Source organism: Aythya marila (assembly GCF_965140915.1).
Source record: "Aythya marila genome assembly, chromosome: 5".
Classification (NCBI taxonomy): domain Eukaryota; kingdom Metazoa; phylum Chordata; class Aves; order Anseriformes; family Anatidae; genus Aythya; species Aythya marila.
In genome coordinates, this window is record NC_139046.1 from 41,215,430 (window position 1) to 41,230,437 (window position 15,008).

At 34.0% G+C, this 15,008-nt stretch overlaps 1 protein-coding gene across 1 annotated transcript in view; it reads left to right on the plus strand.

Moving 5' to 3' along the window:
• The window catches only part of AQR (aquarius intron-binding spliceosomal factor), a 57,236-nt gene that overhangs the window by 18,111 nt on the left and 24,117 nt on the right, over positions 1 to 15,008 (plus strand). Inside the window, exons 16-25 of the mRNA XM_082762096.1 lie at positions 296 to 437; positions 1,188 to 1,366; positions 2,980 to 3,147; positions 3,577 to 3,746; positions 4,417 to 4,658; positions 5,923 to 6,069; positions 7,649 to 7,718; positions 10,119 to 10,229; positions 11,743 to 11,852; positions 14,217 to 14,352. Coding sequence (XP_082618222.1) covers positions 296 to 437; positions 1,188 to 1,366; positions 2,980 to 3,147; positions 3,577 to 3,746; positions 4,417 to 4,658; positions 5,923 to 6,069; positions 7,649 to 7,718; positions 10,119 to 10,229; positions 11,743 to 11,852; positions 14,217 to 14,352 — 1,475 coding nt within the window. The remainder of the gene's footprint in view (positions 1 to 295; positions 438 to 1,187; positions 1,367 to 2,979; positions 3,148 to 3,576; positions 3,747 to 4,416; positions 4,659 to 5,922; positions 6,070 to 7,648; positions 7,719 to 10,118; positions 10,230 to 11,742; positions 11,853 to 14,216; positions 14,353 to 15,008) is intronic.

The window sequence follows — 15,008 nt, forward strand, 5'->3', positions numbered from 1 at the left end:
TCTTTCATTGGTCCCCTGTATTACTGCCAGAAGGATGAAAATTCCTTTAATCATGTGCAGGTTCATCTAGAGAAAAATGGAAAATCTGGGGGAGGGAAGGAGAAAAATGTGTACTTTTTTAGTGAAGTATATTCATAAAAAGATAAGTTTTTAGAATCTTCTAGGATAACTCCAGCAGTTATAGTGCTTTATAATATGTTTATGAATTTGTAGAACCAATATATTAATTCATGTTCTTTTTTTTTTTTTTTTTTCTCATCAAATACCTCTTGCCTACCACCTCTATCCACCTTAGGCTGTCTTGCACTTCCCAAATTGAATCTACAGTTTTTGACTCTTCATGATTACCTGCTAAGGAACTTCAATCTCTTCCGCTTAGAGTCCACCTATGAAATCAGACAGGATATTGAAGACAGTGTCAGTAGGATGAAACCATGGTAATATTTATTAACTGATGCAAAATATTTATAAACTGGTGCAGCTCAACTTTGATCAAAGTGACTTTGAGAATGAATAACTGATGTTGTGTGTGTACTAAATACATAATACTTTATTATAATTTAAAATGTTATTTTGTTTTGTATTAACTTCTTCCACAGGATGTTGCCGTCCCGTCAGATTATGTTGCAAGAGCGCGTGAATATGTATACCTGATATGTTAAGAACATATGTTGGATGTTAACAACCAACCTTTGTTGTGTTAACAACATAACATAAAAGTACTGAGCTGAGCATTTCTGACTTCATGAAATATGGAAACTCTGCCATCAGTTCTTGTATATTAAATGTGTTACTGAGTATTCTTGAATCTACCATCTGCCACACTTTGATCCTCTTTATGTTTCAAGGGGTCATTTGTTATGGCCTCTCTTATACTCATTATTTGCTGTTTGTTATCTTCCCTTTTTCTTATTTTGTCACTGACTTTGATTTTCTTCTTCTATTTTTTTTTTTTTTTTAATAATGCCAGCATAAGTTGCCCTTGCTTCTTGAAATGTAAAAATAAATCAGTTCATGTTACATTTCAATTCTAAAATGCAGGATAACATTAATCTAGTTCAGTAGCATGTAAAATTAAGACTTCTATTTTCTTAGAGTTGACCGAGATGAATTTTGTCAGAGTTTAGGAACTGAATTTGTTATCAGATAATGACTAACAAGCCTATTTTTTTATTATTTTTTTTAAGGCTGTCAGAATATGGAGGCGTGGTTTTTGGTGGATGGGCTAGGATGGCACAACCCATTGTCTCTTTCACAGTGGTGGAGGTTGCAAAGCCCAATATTGGTGAAAACTGGCCTATGCGAGTCCGAGCAGATGTCACAATTAATTTGAATGTCCGAGATAGCATCAAAGATGAATGGGAAGGTACCATGTGGTTCTTTGAAATAAGATGCTCAAAATAAATGCTCATCAAAATATCCTTTGCCTTAATTTTAATTGTAGAGTTCTGTATCTGAGGTAGACTTGTCCATCTTAATACACTGTTTAAAAGCATGTTATTCAAATTTCAAGCCCAAGAAATTGGGATTTTCCTGAAACAAAGATTAAGATAGATCCAAGTTTGTTACTAATATTGAGATGTAATTTCTAATCATGCTTCTGCTTCAACAGAATTGCATATGCTTTTAAACATTTTAGCGTTAGGTTGTATGGGTAAATGACTCAGACAATTTTTTTTTTTTTTCCAATGTTTTCTCTTTTTTTCCAGTTATCTTTAATAGGCTCTTCTTTTAAATTTATGATTATTTAATTGATCATGGTAAAACTCTGGCATTCATTAACATACCATGTCCTGAATATTGTTAGATTGCAGGAATATTCCAGTAGCTAATATCCTTCTTGTGGTTCTACTTTTCCAATGTAGGTTGATCCTTCCTCCACTGCTTTTAAACACTATAATAGTTTCTGAGAGATCAAAAGCAGTAACGCTTTAAGCTAGGTAATGTTTAAAACAAATAGTTAAAACTATTGCTGAATCAGGACAGAGGTGAAGAACTGATAACTCGTTGTCTGGCATAACAAGGTCTTGATGAAACTACATAAAGTTGGATAACAACATCCGGTGAATAATGAGAAAGTCCTTACCTCAGATAAAGGAGGTCTATAAAATGAAGTTCTTCAATGATCTTAATGCTGTGCAAAGTCTGCTAATTTTGTAGTGGAATGCAGTGTGTGTTTACTGAATTTTTTCTCGCAGATACGTGAGAATTGGTAGGTATACTGGAAGAAAGGGTTAGTGTTCAAAATGACAACAGCAAAGTAGAGAAAAGACCTTTTAAAAGTAAGGTATAATTCAACAGAGATTAATAAAAGAAATTAAATTAAACAAGAACAATTTACTGCACAAGCGTATGTTTGGAGAGTAACTTGTTAGGCAGTAGCTGTGCAGGAGGGAAAAAGTCAGAGTTCATCATGGTTCAAAAGCAAATGTGACTCCACAACAATACGCTACTCCTGAGGGAAAAACACTCTACCAAATCATATTGGGTTCTATAAACTGCAATGTAGCATGGAAAACAAATAACTTGGTTAAATGACCTTATACCCTACTAAGAAGATAACTGAAGTAACTTTGGAATTTTATGCTCGTTCTAGGCACCACACTTAAATTGTTAAAAAATAAAATTGAGAGTAATCCAGAAGAAAGCAACAAGAATAAGAGATTAATGACGCATTACTTTTGAGATAAGATTATTGGAAGCAGAATAATCTCAGAATATGAGGTGTGATGTCATGAAAAAAGCAATCAGTTTCTTCTCCTTCTATCTGAAGTCCTAGCAGATTTTAGTATGTAAGAGTAATGGAAAAGACAATTTACTATGGTGCTGTATCGTCTGAGTTAAAGGGATGGTTTGAAACAGAATACATTATGATCTAAGCAGGTGGAGTTTTACTTTTATTAACAGTATATATATTTAAAGAATGGAAAAGGAAAATGGCATTCAGTCAGTTCACTCAATGTTCCTTTTTGGACTCAGGTCTGCGTAAACACGATGTCTGTTTTTTGGTTACGGTACGTCCCACACAACCTTATGGCACTAAGTTTGACCGACGGCGACCTTTTGTTGAGCAAACTGGCCTGGTATATGTCAGAGGCTGTGAAATCCAAGGGATGCTGGATGAGAAAGGCCGTGTTATTGAAGAAGGTATAATGCACCAAAACTTGTTTGAAATATATGTCTGTCTTTTGTTGTTTTTTAATTATTAACTTGCTTCTATTGTAAATAACACAGACTGAAGTATTATTGGAAAATACTTCCTTGGAGAAAAAATATTATATTTATATATGCAGTCCCAAGAGAGGTTAATTATTTTCCTCTGGTACAATCTGATAAAAGTGGATTTAATTAAATATGCCTACTACATTTTTGGTTTAAGAATAAAATAGCTTGTATTCTAAAACTCAACTAGAAATGGTGTAAAAACATGAAACAATGTTTGAAGTGCTGTGCAGAAAATAATTATATGAATATGTTTAAAATACGTTTCAGAAGCGATCATGGGTCATTTATCTGGGTGCTAGTCTACTTTTGGCAACATGTCAAATTTTAATTTTACTATTTCATTATGGGCAGGACCCGAACCCAAACCTAGACTGAAAGGGGATTGCAGAACGTACAGAGTATTTCTGGACCCAAACCAGTATCAACAAGACATGACCAATACAATCCAAAATGGAGCAGAAGATGTCTATGAGACATTTAATATTATAATGAGAAGAAAACCAAAAGAAAACAACTTCAAGGTAAGGTTTGATACTCTTTGATACTTAGCACATTCAGATGAAGTTTTCCTGACTGAAATTAGTTCATTTTAGTGATGTGTACGTAGCCTTTCCAAATGGAGTTGGAACACTTTAGGATCTCAGAGCCCATCAGCAGATGATAATTTCTTCCTACAGCTAAGTGCTGGAGTAACTGAAAATCAGAACAATCTTAATTCATTTGAGGATTGATTTGAGAGGAAAAAAAAAAAAAAGTTTATAATTTCAGTCTTTCAAGAGATAGTGTACAGATTAGTTGTGTTTGGCCTTTTGGGTCAAGGCGTCTGTGTTCCTCTGCGTTCCAGGGCTATAAGCTTATATTCCCATGTTATAAGCATGCAGAAATTCTAATGCATTTGTGATACAAACAGAATGGCCTTCTGGAAGTCCCGGAGAAGATTGTGAAACAGAAATGTGTGCTCTTTCGTAGCTCTTTACTGACAGGACAGCTTAGGAATTTGACACTGTTTTAGTTTTTGCATATATGCACTGTATAGATACTGACTTGTCTAAAAAATAACTGTCAGTGAAAGATTGATACATGCTAACATGCTGGAATGACTTGGTTAGTCTTTAATATGTCATACTTTCTCGGTTAAAAAGTCACCCTCCAATCTTTTTTTTTTTTTTTTTTCCCTTCTCCAATTTACAGGCTGTTCTGGAGACTATTAGGAATTTGATGAACACAGATTGTGTGGTTCCTGACTGGCTGCATGATATCATTCTTGGATATGGAGACCCAAGTAGTGCACATTATTCAAAAATGCCAAATCAGATTGCATCTCTGGATTTTAATGACACTTTCCTGTCCATTGATCACTTAAAAGCTAGCTTTCCTGGGTATAATATTAAAGTGACTGTTGACAATCCAGATCTGCAAGTACCCCCCTTCAGGTGATCTCAAAATTTCAAGTACTCCTCATCTGGTATTCTTGCTGCCTTGTCAGTTGAGTTCAGAGGTTGAAGTCAGGTGCTCTTTCTTTTAAGAAAACGTGTTCATATGTTAGTATCAAGACTTAATTGTATAATTGAGGTAGCTGTATACTACAGTTAGACTCAGGACCATCTTAGCTATTGTGTACAAACATATGTCTCAGTGTTACTTGTAGGTCAGCCTATTGGTTTTATGAGAAAAGCAAGTGTGAAATAGAATCAAGACACATAGTATTCCCTTGTTGGTTGTGCTACCTACCCACCTCAAGTTCAGCCTAGTGATTTTTATTTACAAAATTTCCTTATATGTCACATTGAAGCAAATTACAGCAATTTCAACATCAGTTAAAGTTTGATATCCCATAATGCTTGCCTTATTTTAGAAATGGTCTCTGAAATAGGATGCCTACCTTTGTGAGGTAGAAAGTGAGATTTAGGTGTTTTGTTTCACTGGTACTGTTTTCCATCCCAGAATTTTAGTGACTAATTTTTAGATTTGAAAGTTCTCTTCCCTCTTTGTTGGCTTCCTTGTGCTTTTGGAACTGAATTTTGCATTGCATGGAGCTTTAACAAGCTTTAACAGCTTTTTTGAAACATGGCATGTAGAGTGTATGTGGAGAAAGTACTAACGCTATATAAATAATGTAATAGTTTGAAGGAATCACAAAAAGCTACCACATGCAATTTCCCTTGATGAACTGTTGTTAATTTTCAGATCTTGGGTCAAAATACAGATTTTCCTCTGTATGAAGAGCTATTTGTTGTTCTTCCTATTGCTGTATCTTTGCCTTCTAAAGAGACTAAGAGATTATCGATGTTAAAAATGTCTGCATTGTTGTATCAAGATGATTGGATTGCTGTTGGAGTTCTTCTACCATGAAGTGCTTTTAATTATCTCCCTTTCCTCAAGTTTTTATTTCTAAATTTTTTTGCTGTCAGTGTTCTTCCAGTTGTCTCACAGCACTGCCCTTGCCTTTTATAGCTATGTAAAGTATGCTTTTAACATACTTTTTGTCAAATATGCTTTCTTAAAGGCTGCTTTACCAACATATTTTTTCTTTTCCATGTACTCATCAACATTTTGCTATCTTCATCTCCTGTTACCCTGTTGTGTGAAAGTTTATCTTTATGGTGATGAAAAAATCTTTCTTCATTAAAAAAATTCTAAGACAATCCAGTGTCATAGCGCATGTGTTGAAGTGTAAATTTATATTATGTGTTACAGGATAACATTCCCAATACAGGGAGGTAAAGGAAAGAAAAGAAAAGAAGATGATGGGAATGAAGAAAAACCTGAAGAAACTAAAACGTTGATTGTAGAGCCTCATGTCATTCCGAACAGGGGACCATATCCATATAATCAACCTAAACGGTAATAGATGCATGTGGACTTGGTTGCAAATGGTAACATGCATAGCAGTTCAGTTTCAGAACTCAAAATATCATGTTGTACATCATAAATTAAATGTCACTTTGATTTCATTACCAAAAAAAGATTTGGATATGAGACTATTATGCTTTGTATTTAAATCAAAGTACTCTATTATCCACTCTCTATTTAAAACTATTCAATTGAAAAATATGGAGAGAGACTAGCTTTTAGTATTGTTAGGACTTTGAATATTAGTATTGGAAAAGTTAATGCTTCATGCAATTGCCCTTGTTTTCTCTACTGATCTTTTCTAACTAATGACTTTTTGTAACAGTTGAGAGCTTAGTAAGGACAGAGGTGGATAAGTATTTTTCTTGTATGAGTATGCAAAATACTTGTTTTTTCTGTAACACTGGAATCTGAAGGGTCTCTTACATGAACGAAATACATTAAAAGCTTCCATTTGTTTTCAATAATATGTTTTAAAAGCAGTTAGAAATGTGAAATACTGTGTATCATCAGAACACTAAGTTGTATGCACAGTCACAGGACAACCATGTGACCCTATTCATTAAATAAATGACTTGTGGATCTTTTAGAGGTGAAGACCTGCATGTTAAAAGATGGGGGTAGGGGTGAGGGGGACTGGAATGGAGTATAACATCTACTCCTACCTATGATATCTGCAAGAGTATGAATGTGTTAGGAGGAATGTACCTTTTGGAATTTAGCAGTTTTTTTTGGAAAACTTTGTCTTTACAGGGAAACCTGGCTACTGGATTTGCTGAACACTTAATCAGTGCAAAGAAGCGCTGATCATGCTTAAACTGTTTTTTAGTAATTACAATAACAGGTAGCTAGCTATTCGTACAAAGACTTATAATAAAATTCCATTACAAATAATTCCTTTACTTATCACTTTGCAAAGGAATTTTATTATAGCATCAGCAATAATTTGATGCAATTAATGAAGAATCAATCCATACATATACTTAAAAGACTCTCTTTATATAGTGTAAGTATTTTAACTTAGGTCTGCTCCTACTTCAGATGAGTGGCATAAGTATGTGCTTAAAGTGTGTGAAGTAGGGAGAGCCTTGGTAGAACTCTTCTTGCTTGAAGAACAGCAGGATCTGAAATTGAATTTTTTTGACAATCCTTTGTCAGATTGCCTTTTTAAAGGAGAAAGGAAAAAAGTCATTACATTTTCTCTATATCCAGGTAATCTAGTAAAGTCATTTAACTTGCTACTTCAGCATGTCACGCTATTACTATAGGATTAAAAAGAATCATAGCTAAATAATTTTGTCGCACTCTTAGCCAATAATAACTGAGGACATCATTTTAAGTGGGATGATTTTGTTGTCACGTGGCCATTGTGATTTACAGTCTTGCTTAGAAATTGAAAAATTGCCAGGTCTAATAAGAAGATAATTGTAATTTTGGTTTAATTTATATAAATATTTGTAGGCATGTAGTTGGAGAAACATATAGCCAATTAGTTTGGCTTTAAACAGTTGCTTTTACCAAAAACTGCTGTCAAAATATGTCAATTTTCTGTGCATTTTCTTCGTTACAGCAATACTATTCAATTTACCCATACTCAAATTGAAGCTATACGAGCAGGAATGCAGCCTGGGCTAACTATGGTAAGAATTTTTTATTTATTTACCTATTTTAAACATTTTATGCTATCACTTGATTCTAGCTTCAGGTACATTCAATGAAATACCTGAAATGCCTGTTTCTGTAGCCTCTCTGAGGGTGCTTACTCTATTAGTAGCTTAAAATATAGGAAAATAACAAATGTTCAACATCCCCCTATCTTCACTAAATCGTGCTTTGGAAACACATTTGATCTCTGTATAACTGGATCCTGTGTCCTAGTGACTGAAGACTTCCCACAACAATCAAAACTTACTTTTTCAGTGCTTGAATTGCTAATTTTAGACTGTTTAGATTGCTAGTTTTAGCTTCTGCTATGTGTGTCTTTTTTTTCTGTTTTAAAGTACTTGCGTCATTTTTAGTTTGGTCTAGCTCCATTGAAGAAAATGAAAGTTACTAAATTGTCCTTAGGGGGCTTTTTTCTTCTGTCTTCTGAAATTTAATCTATAATTCCTTTATATCCTGCTGACGTTTAGATATAAGAAGCTGTAAAAGAGTTGTAGATTTGTTAGGAAAGTGATTTCTGAACAATGAATATCTGCAAAGGTCTCCAAGGCTTAGCTGACTACAAGTGCCTGCATTCCAGTTAAGTAGTCTGTCCTGCTAGTGACTCCTCAGTGCAATGACTTCTCTGGTACTGTTAATCTCTTCTTGGACTATATGGGTGTTAATGCAAATTTTTATTTTTTATTTTTTTTATTAGTAGTAGTAGTACTCATTAGTAAGTAGTCCTCCTTCTCCCTTCCCTTATGTTTTTATTACTCCCTCTGCACTCTGTAGCTAGCACATGAAAAGTGCAACACAAAGGAGAAAATAAATTTCAGTAGAATTGTATGCCATTTGTCACTGCCTTACTAGGTGTGCTGATACTCATAATGTCTTAAACCATGTATAAAAGTTCCTGAGTTCTTTGTAGTGTTTGAGTATGATGTGTTCTCTGTTGCAGTACTCTCTGTATGTTGATAGGATACCAACTTTAAGCTTTATTCATAAATCAGGAGCTTTTTATTTTGACAGCTGTAAAAATGTCACAGTGATAGATTAAATAATTTGGTTATTCAACAGTGCTGGAGGGTGGTGGTTTTTTTTTTTTTTTTTTTTTTTTTTTTTTTTGGAATGAACCCAATGATCTGAACTGCTAAGTTTTACATAATTAGAGTGTTTGTGTAAGAACACCCACACCAGTGAATAGGAGTATTGTTTTATATCAATATTATTGTCAACAGGAAAGAAGACTGAGAAATTAAAAATATTTGTTACTGTTTTTAGTATATAATTAAAAAAACAAAACAAAACAGGGCCAATGAGGGGGAGGTTGTATCTCTGTCACCTAATTTTTGCTTTCATTTTATTTTTTAGAATAGCACTGCATACTGTTTATTAGTGTCATTTAATATTTGCTGAGCTATAAATGACTTTCTATTGCAGTATGTAATGAATCATAATTACCATCTGTCTCACGTTTTGAGGGCTTTAAAGAAGTAACTTACTGTGCCTGATATTCCATCAGCTTATATGAATCTGTGAGAAGATGGTCTTTATGTGTGTGTATATATGTATAATTTTAACTTTTTTGCTAAAAATATATTTACCCATTTTTTAAGAAGAGGTTATGGAATGGAGTCTGGTAGTTCAACAGCAAAAAAGCAATGACCAAATCAGCTTTTTTTGAGGATGTATTTGTGCTTTTTTGATGAAATCACCTGGTTTGTGTTTGCAAGGAGAGAAGGCAGACTGCTTGAGAAAAGTTATGCAGCATAAGCCTGTGTTTTATTTTCTGTCATTATTTCATTTGTTCCTGTCAAATACGGTTGAGAAATACAATCCTACTTGTGTTTGAATCTAGCAATGAGATTGCTAGAAAATCATGCTTGTTTTATTCAGACAATTTGTGTGGTTATGTGTAAATATATATGAAAGCAGCTATTTGCTTCTTAACACTGAAGAAATTACATTTGAGATGTTTTTAATATTGTTTATAATATTTATTTACACTTTTAAAATGTCATATGTGTAAAATTTGTTAAAGTTGTTGGTATAATTGATCCTTTAAAAACATTAACTCTTGGTGTTGTATCATCAGTTGTAGATTTTTAAGTAAGTTAAGAGAATGGAGTCTGTCTTCTATTCTTTACTTCACCTTATTATTTCTCAGTTATGTTTCTTTGATGTATCTTTTTTTTTTTCACTCTTTCCCTTATGTTTAGCCTGTCTTGGGGATGAACAGCATGGTTTTTTTGTTAGCGTTGCTTGTTTTTTTTGTCGGAGATTGTGAGATTGCTTTGTTTTTTTCCCCAACAGGCTATACTTCAGTCCTGTGCAGAATTTTTATAAATTGTGCATTTTTTTGTTTGTTTTTTCTCCTCTTTATTTTGTGGTTTTAGGTAGTGGGTCCACCTGGTACAGGGAAAACTGATGTTGCGGTCCAGATAATATCCAATCTTTATCACAATTTCCCAGAACAACGAACTCTTATAGTTACTCACTCTAATCAGGTGAGATATTTCATGTATGAAATTTTCCTGTAGTTAAAATCAAGAAGAGCAGCGGATATTGAGAATGAGTATGTTCAGGACTGCAGTTGTTTCTTACTAATGAAAGCTTAAGTTAGCTTGTGAGCAGATTTGCTAATTCTAAAATACGCCATGAAAATTTAGAATTTAAGGATAGTAGTTCTGAGGTATTAGAGGTTTTCCGGATATTTACCTTATTACGGGATAGAAATTAGGAAGTATTTTGAAAAAAAGTATCTGCACAGTTTTTACAATTGCACATTTACTGCATGCATGCCAAACTTGACTTGTACTAACTAGTTCGGCACCAGTTGCTCCGTGCCTCATCCTTCCAAGGAAAGGCAGGAAAGGTAGAATGGCCTGTTCAGATGAATGCTTGCTTCCTATTCGTAAGAGATGGAGTCTGCCTGCTAATTTTTGAGCATATATAAAATAATAATAATAGTATTATAGATTCTTATTCTAAAGCCATCTGTGCTTTTGAAGGGTGTCTTTGAAAACTACAGTCATTATTTACTGGTCTCCCTAAGTAGCTTATCATATCTCCTTTATCAGCTATCTTAACTGAGCTTACCATTTGGAAAGCATTTCATCTTTGTTCATTAGAGTAAGATCAGGTACTTCCACTGACCGTCCTTTGGTCAACAGTGTAGCTTCATTTTGGTGGTAAGTTAAAACCTGGAAAATACAGGCCAGTCTGCAACGGGTTGTGGGTGAGTAACTGGCATTAGAGTTGAGAGCATTTCTGTTGTGGAGAAAAGGAAGTAAATAATTTTTGATGTGAGTATCTGAAATTGCACTTCAGGAAATAAACTAGTACCTCAGCAGGGTTTGTTTCCTGTGCCTTGACTATGTACTTAAACGTGTTTGTATGACTTCCATTTGACTTAAACGTGAACAAGCTCTGCTTGTACTTCACTCTCAGTTTTGTGGTTTGATGTTACAGTGCTTATAGACTCAGCTCTTTTAGAATACATTGAATTGAGGTGTGGATTCTCAGCTTTAGAAAACTGAAGAGTTTAAGGCAGGAGCCACAGCAAACCTTTAAGTTCAGCAAAATGTATTTATAAATATGGAATAGCCACGGTACCTGTCAATCACCACCAGACTGCACTCTTCTAATTTACAGTAAGAGTTAAATGAACAGTATTGTTTCAAAGTGATCTAAAAAAGCTAGTTGTAAACTGTGCCTCTCGAGGAAAAATGTATAAATTGACAGCTTTATCAACTAGATTTTTTGACTAGATAATTTAACGAAAGATGTAAAATCAAATTTAATTGTTGCATAAAGGAAGTGAAGACAAGAGCTTCAGTAGGCAGATATGTCCATTGTCAAGATTAACACAATCTAGCTTCAGTGTTGACTTCATGTATGCTTTGGCTTTTGTTATACCAAAATAGGCATTATTTGCTGACTGTTTTACAAGTAATTCTTTGGTTTTCACTGCAAGGGTTTCTAAAAGCTACCTTTTCTCCTGCTCTTGTCAATCTTTAGGCCTTGAACCAGCTGTTTGAAAAAATCATGGCTCTAGACATTGATGAACGCCACCTCCTGCGTCTGGGTCATGGAGAAGAGGAATTAGAGACAGAGAAAGATTTCAGCAGGTGAGAAAGGAGGTGTTAATGATAGCTTGTATAAGTATTGTAGCTGAGACCAACGTGTTGAATCCATTCTACCTCCCTTGTCATTGAGCAAGGAGCTATGCTTGGCAAGTTTTACCTTTCTCATACGATTGAATTGCAGTTATGTAGAGTACGCTTGTTTTCAATGTAGGGTTAAGTAATTTTGATTTCTATTCAGTAGCCAAATGACAAAATCAGGCAATTGCTTGTTCACAAATTCGTCTGCTTGAATAAAAGTAGTTCACTATATTATACGTACACACGTGCTTTATAAAATTGACCTGTTTTGTGGGAGAAATCTGAATGATAAAGTTAAATTTTTGTGCAAACATGATAGCATCTCTGCTGGTGTACTGAATGTTGTGTACATGTAACTGTGAAGTAAAACTTGGTGCTTCTACTTCTTAAGAATATTGATTAATAACAAAATTGCTTGTTTCATTGGTAAGTAATACATTTTGCAAAATACATTCATAAGTCAAGCTATCAAGTACAAAGACTTGAGAACCTGTTCTGGTAAACACTTGTATGTTTTATATTACATGTTAGTCCAATTGACGTCAATAGGATTACCCACATTCATAAATGCAAGTGAGGGTATAGGGGTCATGCACTGGAAATAACTGGACTGTGATGTATTATTATAGCAATACCTTGACTTCTAGAAGTTGTAGTAAAAATTATATATAGTCACTAGAAGTTATTCACATATACATCTTTGAGTTTCATTTAGCAAAAGAAATACTTCGTGATTTTTTTTTAATATGAATCATTTGATATAATTTTTTTTTTTCCCAGAAATTTGATAACCAAGAACTTAGTGAAATGATGTCAGAGTAGATATTTATTTAGTAATATCTAAGATTTAGTAATATTCCTTGAACTATAGTGTTCATCATTAAAAGGAGTTTTTTCTGAGATGTTCTGTTTTGTCTATTTTCATTAATTTCCGGAGTAATTCCAGACAAGAAGTTTATTTCCTATATGCCTTCTGTATTTATTTTACTGTTTTTTTAAGTTGGTTTAGAATTCATGTTTTCTGTGTTAGGCTGCTTTAGAAGGCACAGTACCACTTAAAAGAACTTCTGCTTGCAAGCTTCTTGTCCTATTTTGCACCTGCAGTAGACACAGCAAAATAGTGAGTTTTGCCAGCATAAAATGTTTAAACAGAGGAGCTGTTTAAACTGGTACTGTCACTTAAGAAACAAAGGGAATCACAGCTAAAGAAAACTTTTGTAGCAAGGAATGAATATATAACAGAGGGCGGGCGTATGACTTGAACTGTGAGAAATAAGAGGACATCGGGAAGTGTGGAAAAAAATGGTTGCAGTCACTTGTAATAATGATGGATTGGTTTTGCTTAAGGAAAAAAAATAACATTGCGATGATCTTAACTGTCCTAGTTCCTGAGAAACTTGTTTTTTCCGGTTGCTGATAATATGATTGTCAGTTGTTTCTTAGTAAATTAAAATCACTAGGTTTAGCTTTTCTAACTTTTGTAAATAAGACAATAGAACCCATTGAGGTCCCAGGGATTGGCTTTTTTTTCTGTGCAGAAAGTTTGTTTTATGAATAGTAAGTTTTATAGGAACTCAAAATTTAGCCTTTATTCATATTTGAGGTTCTAACTAATCTGTATTTTTAAAAGAAAGTGCCCTGTTTCCCTCATTTGTAATTCCGACAATTCTAATATTTGTTATCTTAAAATGAAGATGTAATAAATGTGATACAGTGATTTTTTTAATTATTATTTTAATTATTTTTAAAGGAGAGGAAAAAAGCTGGGAATGAATTAGATAAGAAAAAGCAGACTGGAAGGAGTAAGTTACAAACTAATCAGCCATAAAAGGTTTTCAGTGGACAGCTCTGCGTACAGGACTTCCTATGTGTGGATGCAGACTTGTCTGTTACAGTGGTCAAAGCATTATTGCAAGGCGTTTTGTGTATCACCAAAGGAAGATAGACTTGCATAGAAACTTGGGTTATCGGTTCCAGTTATGATGGATGGTCCATAGACTTCTGTAACTTGCATGTGCTTGTATAATGTCTAATGGTTCCTAAACAGCACATAGGAAGTAATGCTTTCATGTTATGAGAATATTTTTACTAATATTTATGAAACTTTTAATGATGTGATAGGATAAAAAAGCTTCTTTTACAGTAATAGTTCTTACATGGCTTTGTAAATTATTAGGGCTTATCAAGATAGAAATAGTCAGCAGGTAGCAAACGTTTGTGTTTTGCAAGCTGCTAGTAGGTGTGATATCACATTGTGATACTTAAATAAACCACTTGGGATTAAATAAATTGAAATACAAAATATGTTAACCTTAATTCATTTTGTAGGTATGGAAGAGTTAATTATGTTCTGGCTCGAAGACTTGAACTTCTACGAGAGGTTGGGCGATTGCAAGAGAGTCTTGGAGTCCCGGGAGATGTTTCTTACACTTGTGAAACAGCTGGCCACTTTTTCTTATACCAAGTAAGGACTAAAATAGCTTTACAGAGACTACATGACCTCAATGTAGTCTTTGGAAACACACTATAAAAATTACAGTGAATTTTTCAGGATTGAGTCTTAAAAAAACAAAACCACACAGCATTTTCTTTGGTGGTTCAAAATACAATAATAGCTAAAGCCATAATTATAACATTACTTATTTGTATTGCTATTGTTTTAAATCATGCCTCTTAGTTTGTGAGTCATCAGGCTAGCATTCCTGCCCTTCATGACTACTGGCAAATTTTCTAACCTGGAGTTTCCCCTTCAATTAAGAAAATCTGTGGGATGCTTTGTATTTTAGACAAACAGTAGATCAGCTACTTAATATTCCTTCTAGAAAGCTTTTATGGTTAAAATAAGATGCATAGTGTACAGAACAGTGATCCTATATATATTGTTTTTCCTTCATTCCCCTCCGTGTACCTGTCACTGACCGTGTCCACGTTAGCAAGTAATATGGCTTAAGCAGACTTGGGGAATGGTACTTAGGACCAAATCCCCACACTACAGGTATTTTTAGAGAAGTTAATTTGGGATAGCTGTAGTGTGTTCCTAAACATTATTAAACATTCATTTAGGTGTTGGAGACTGCTAGGAGCACTACTAAAGCACATTTTCTGGTTTAATTTCCTCCT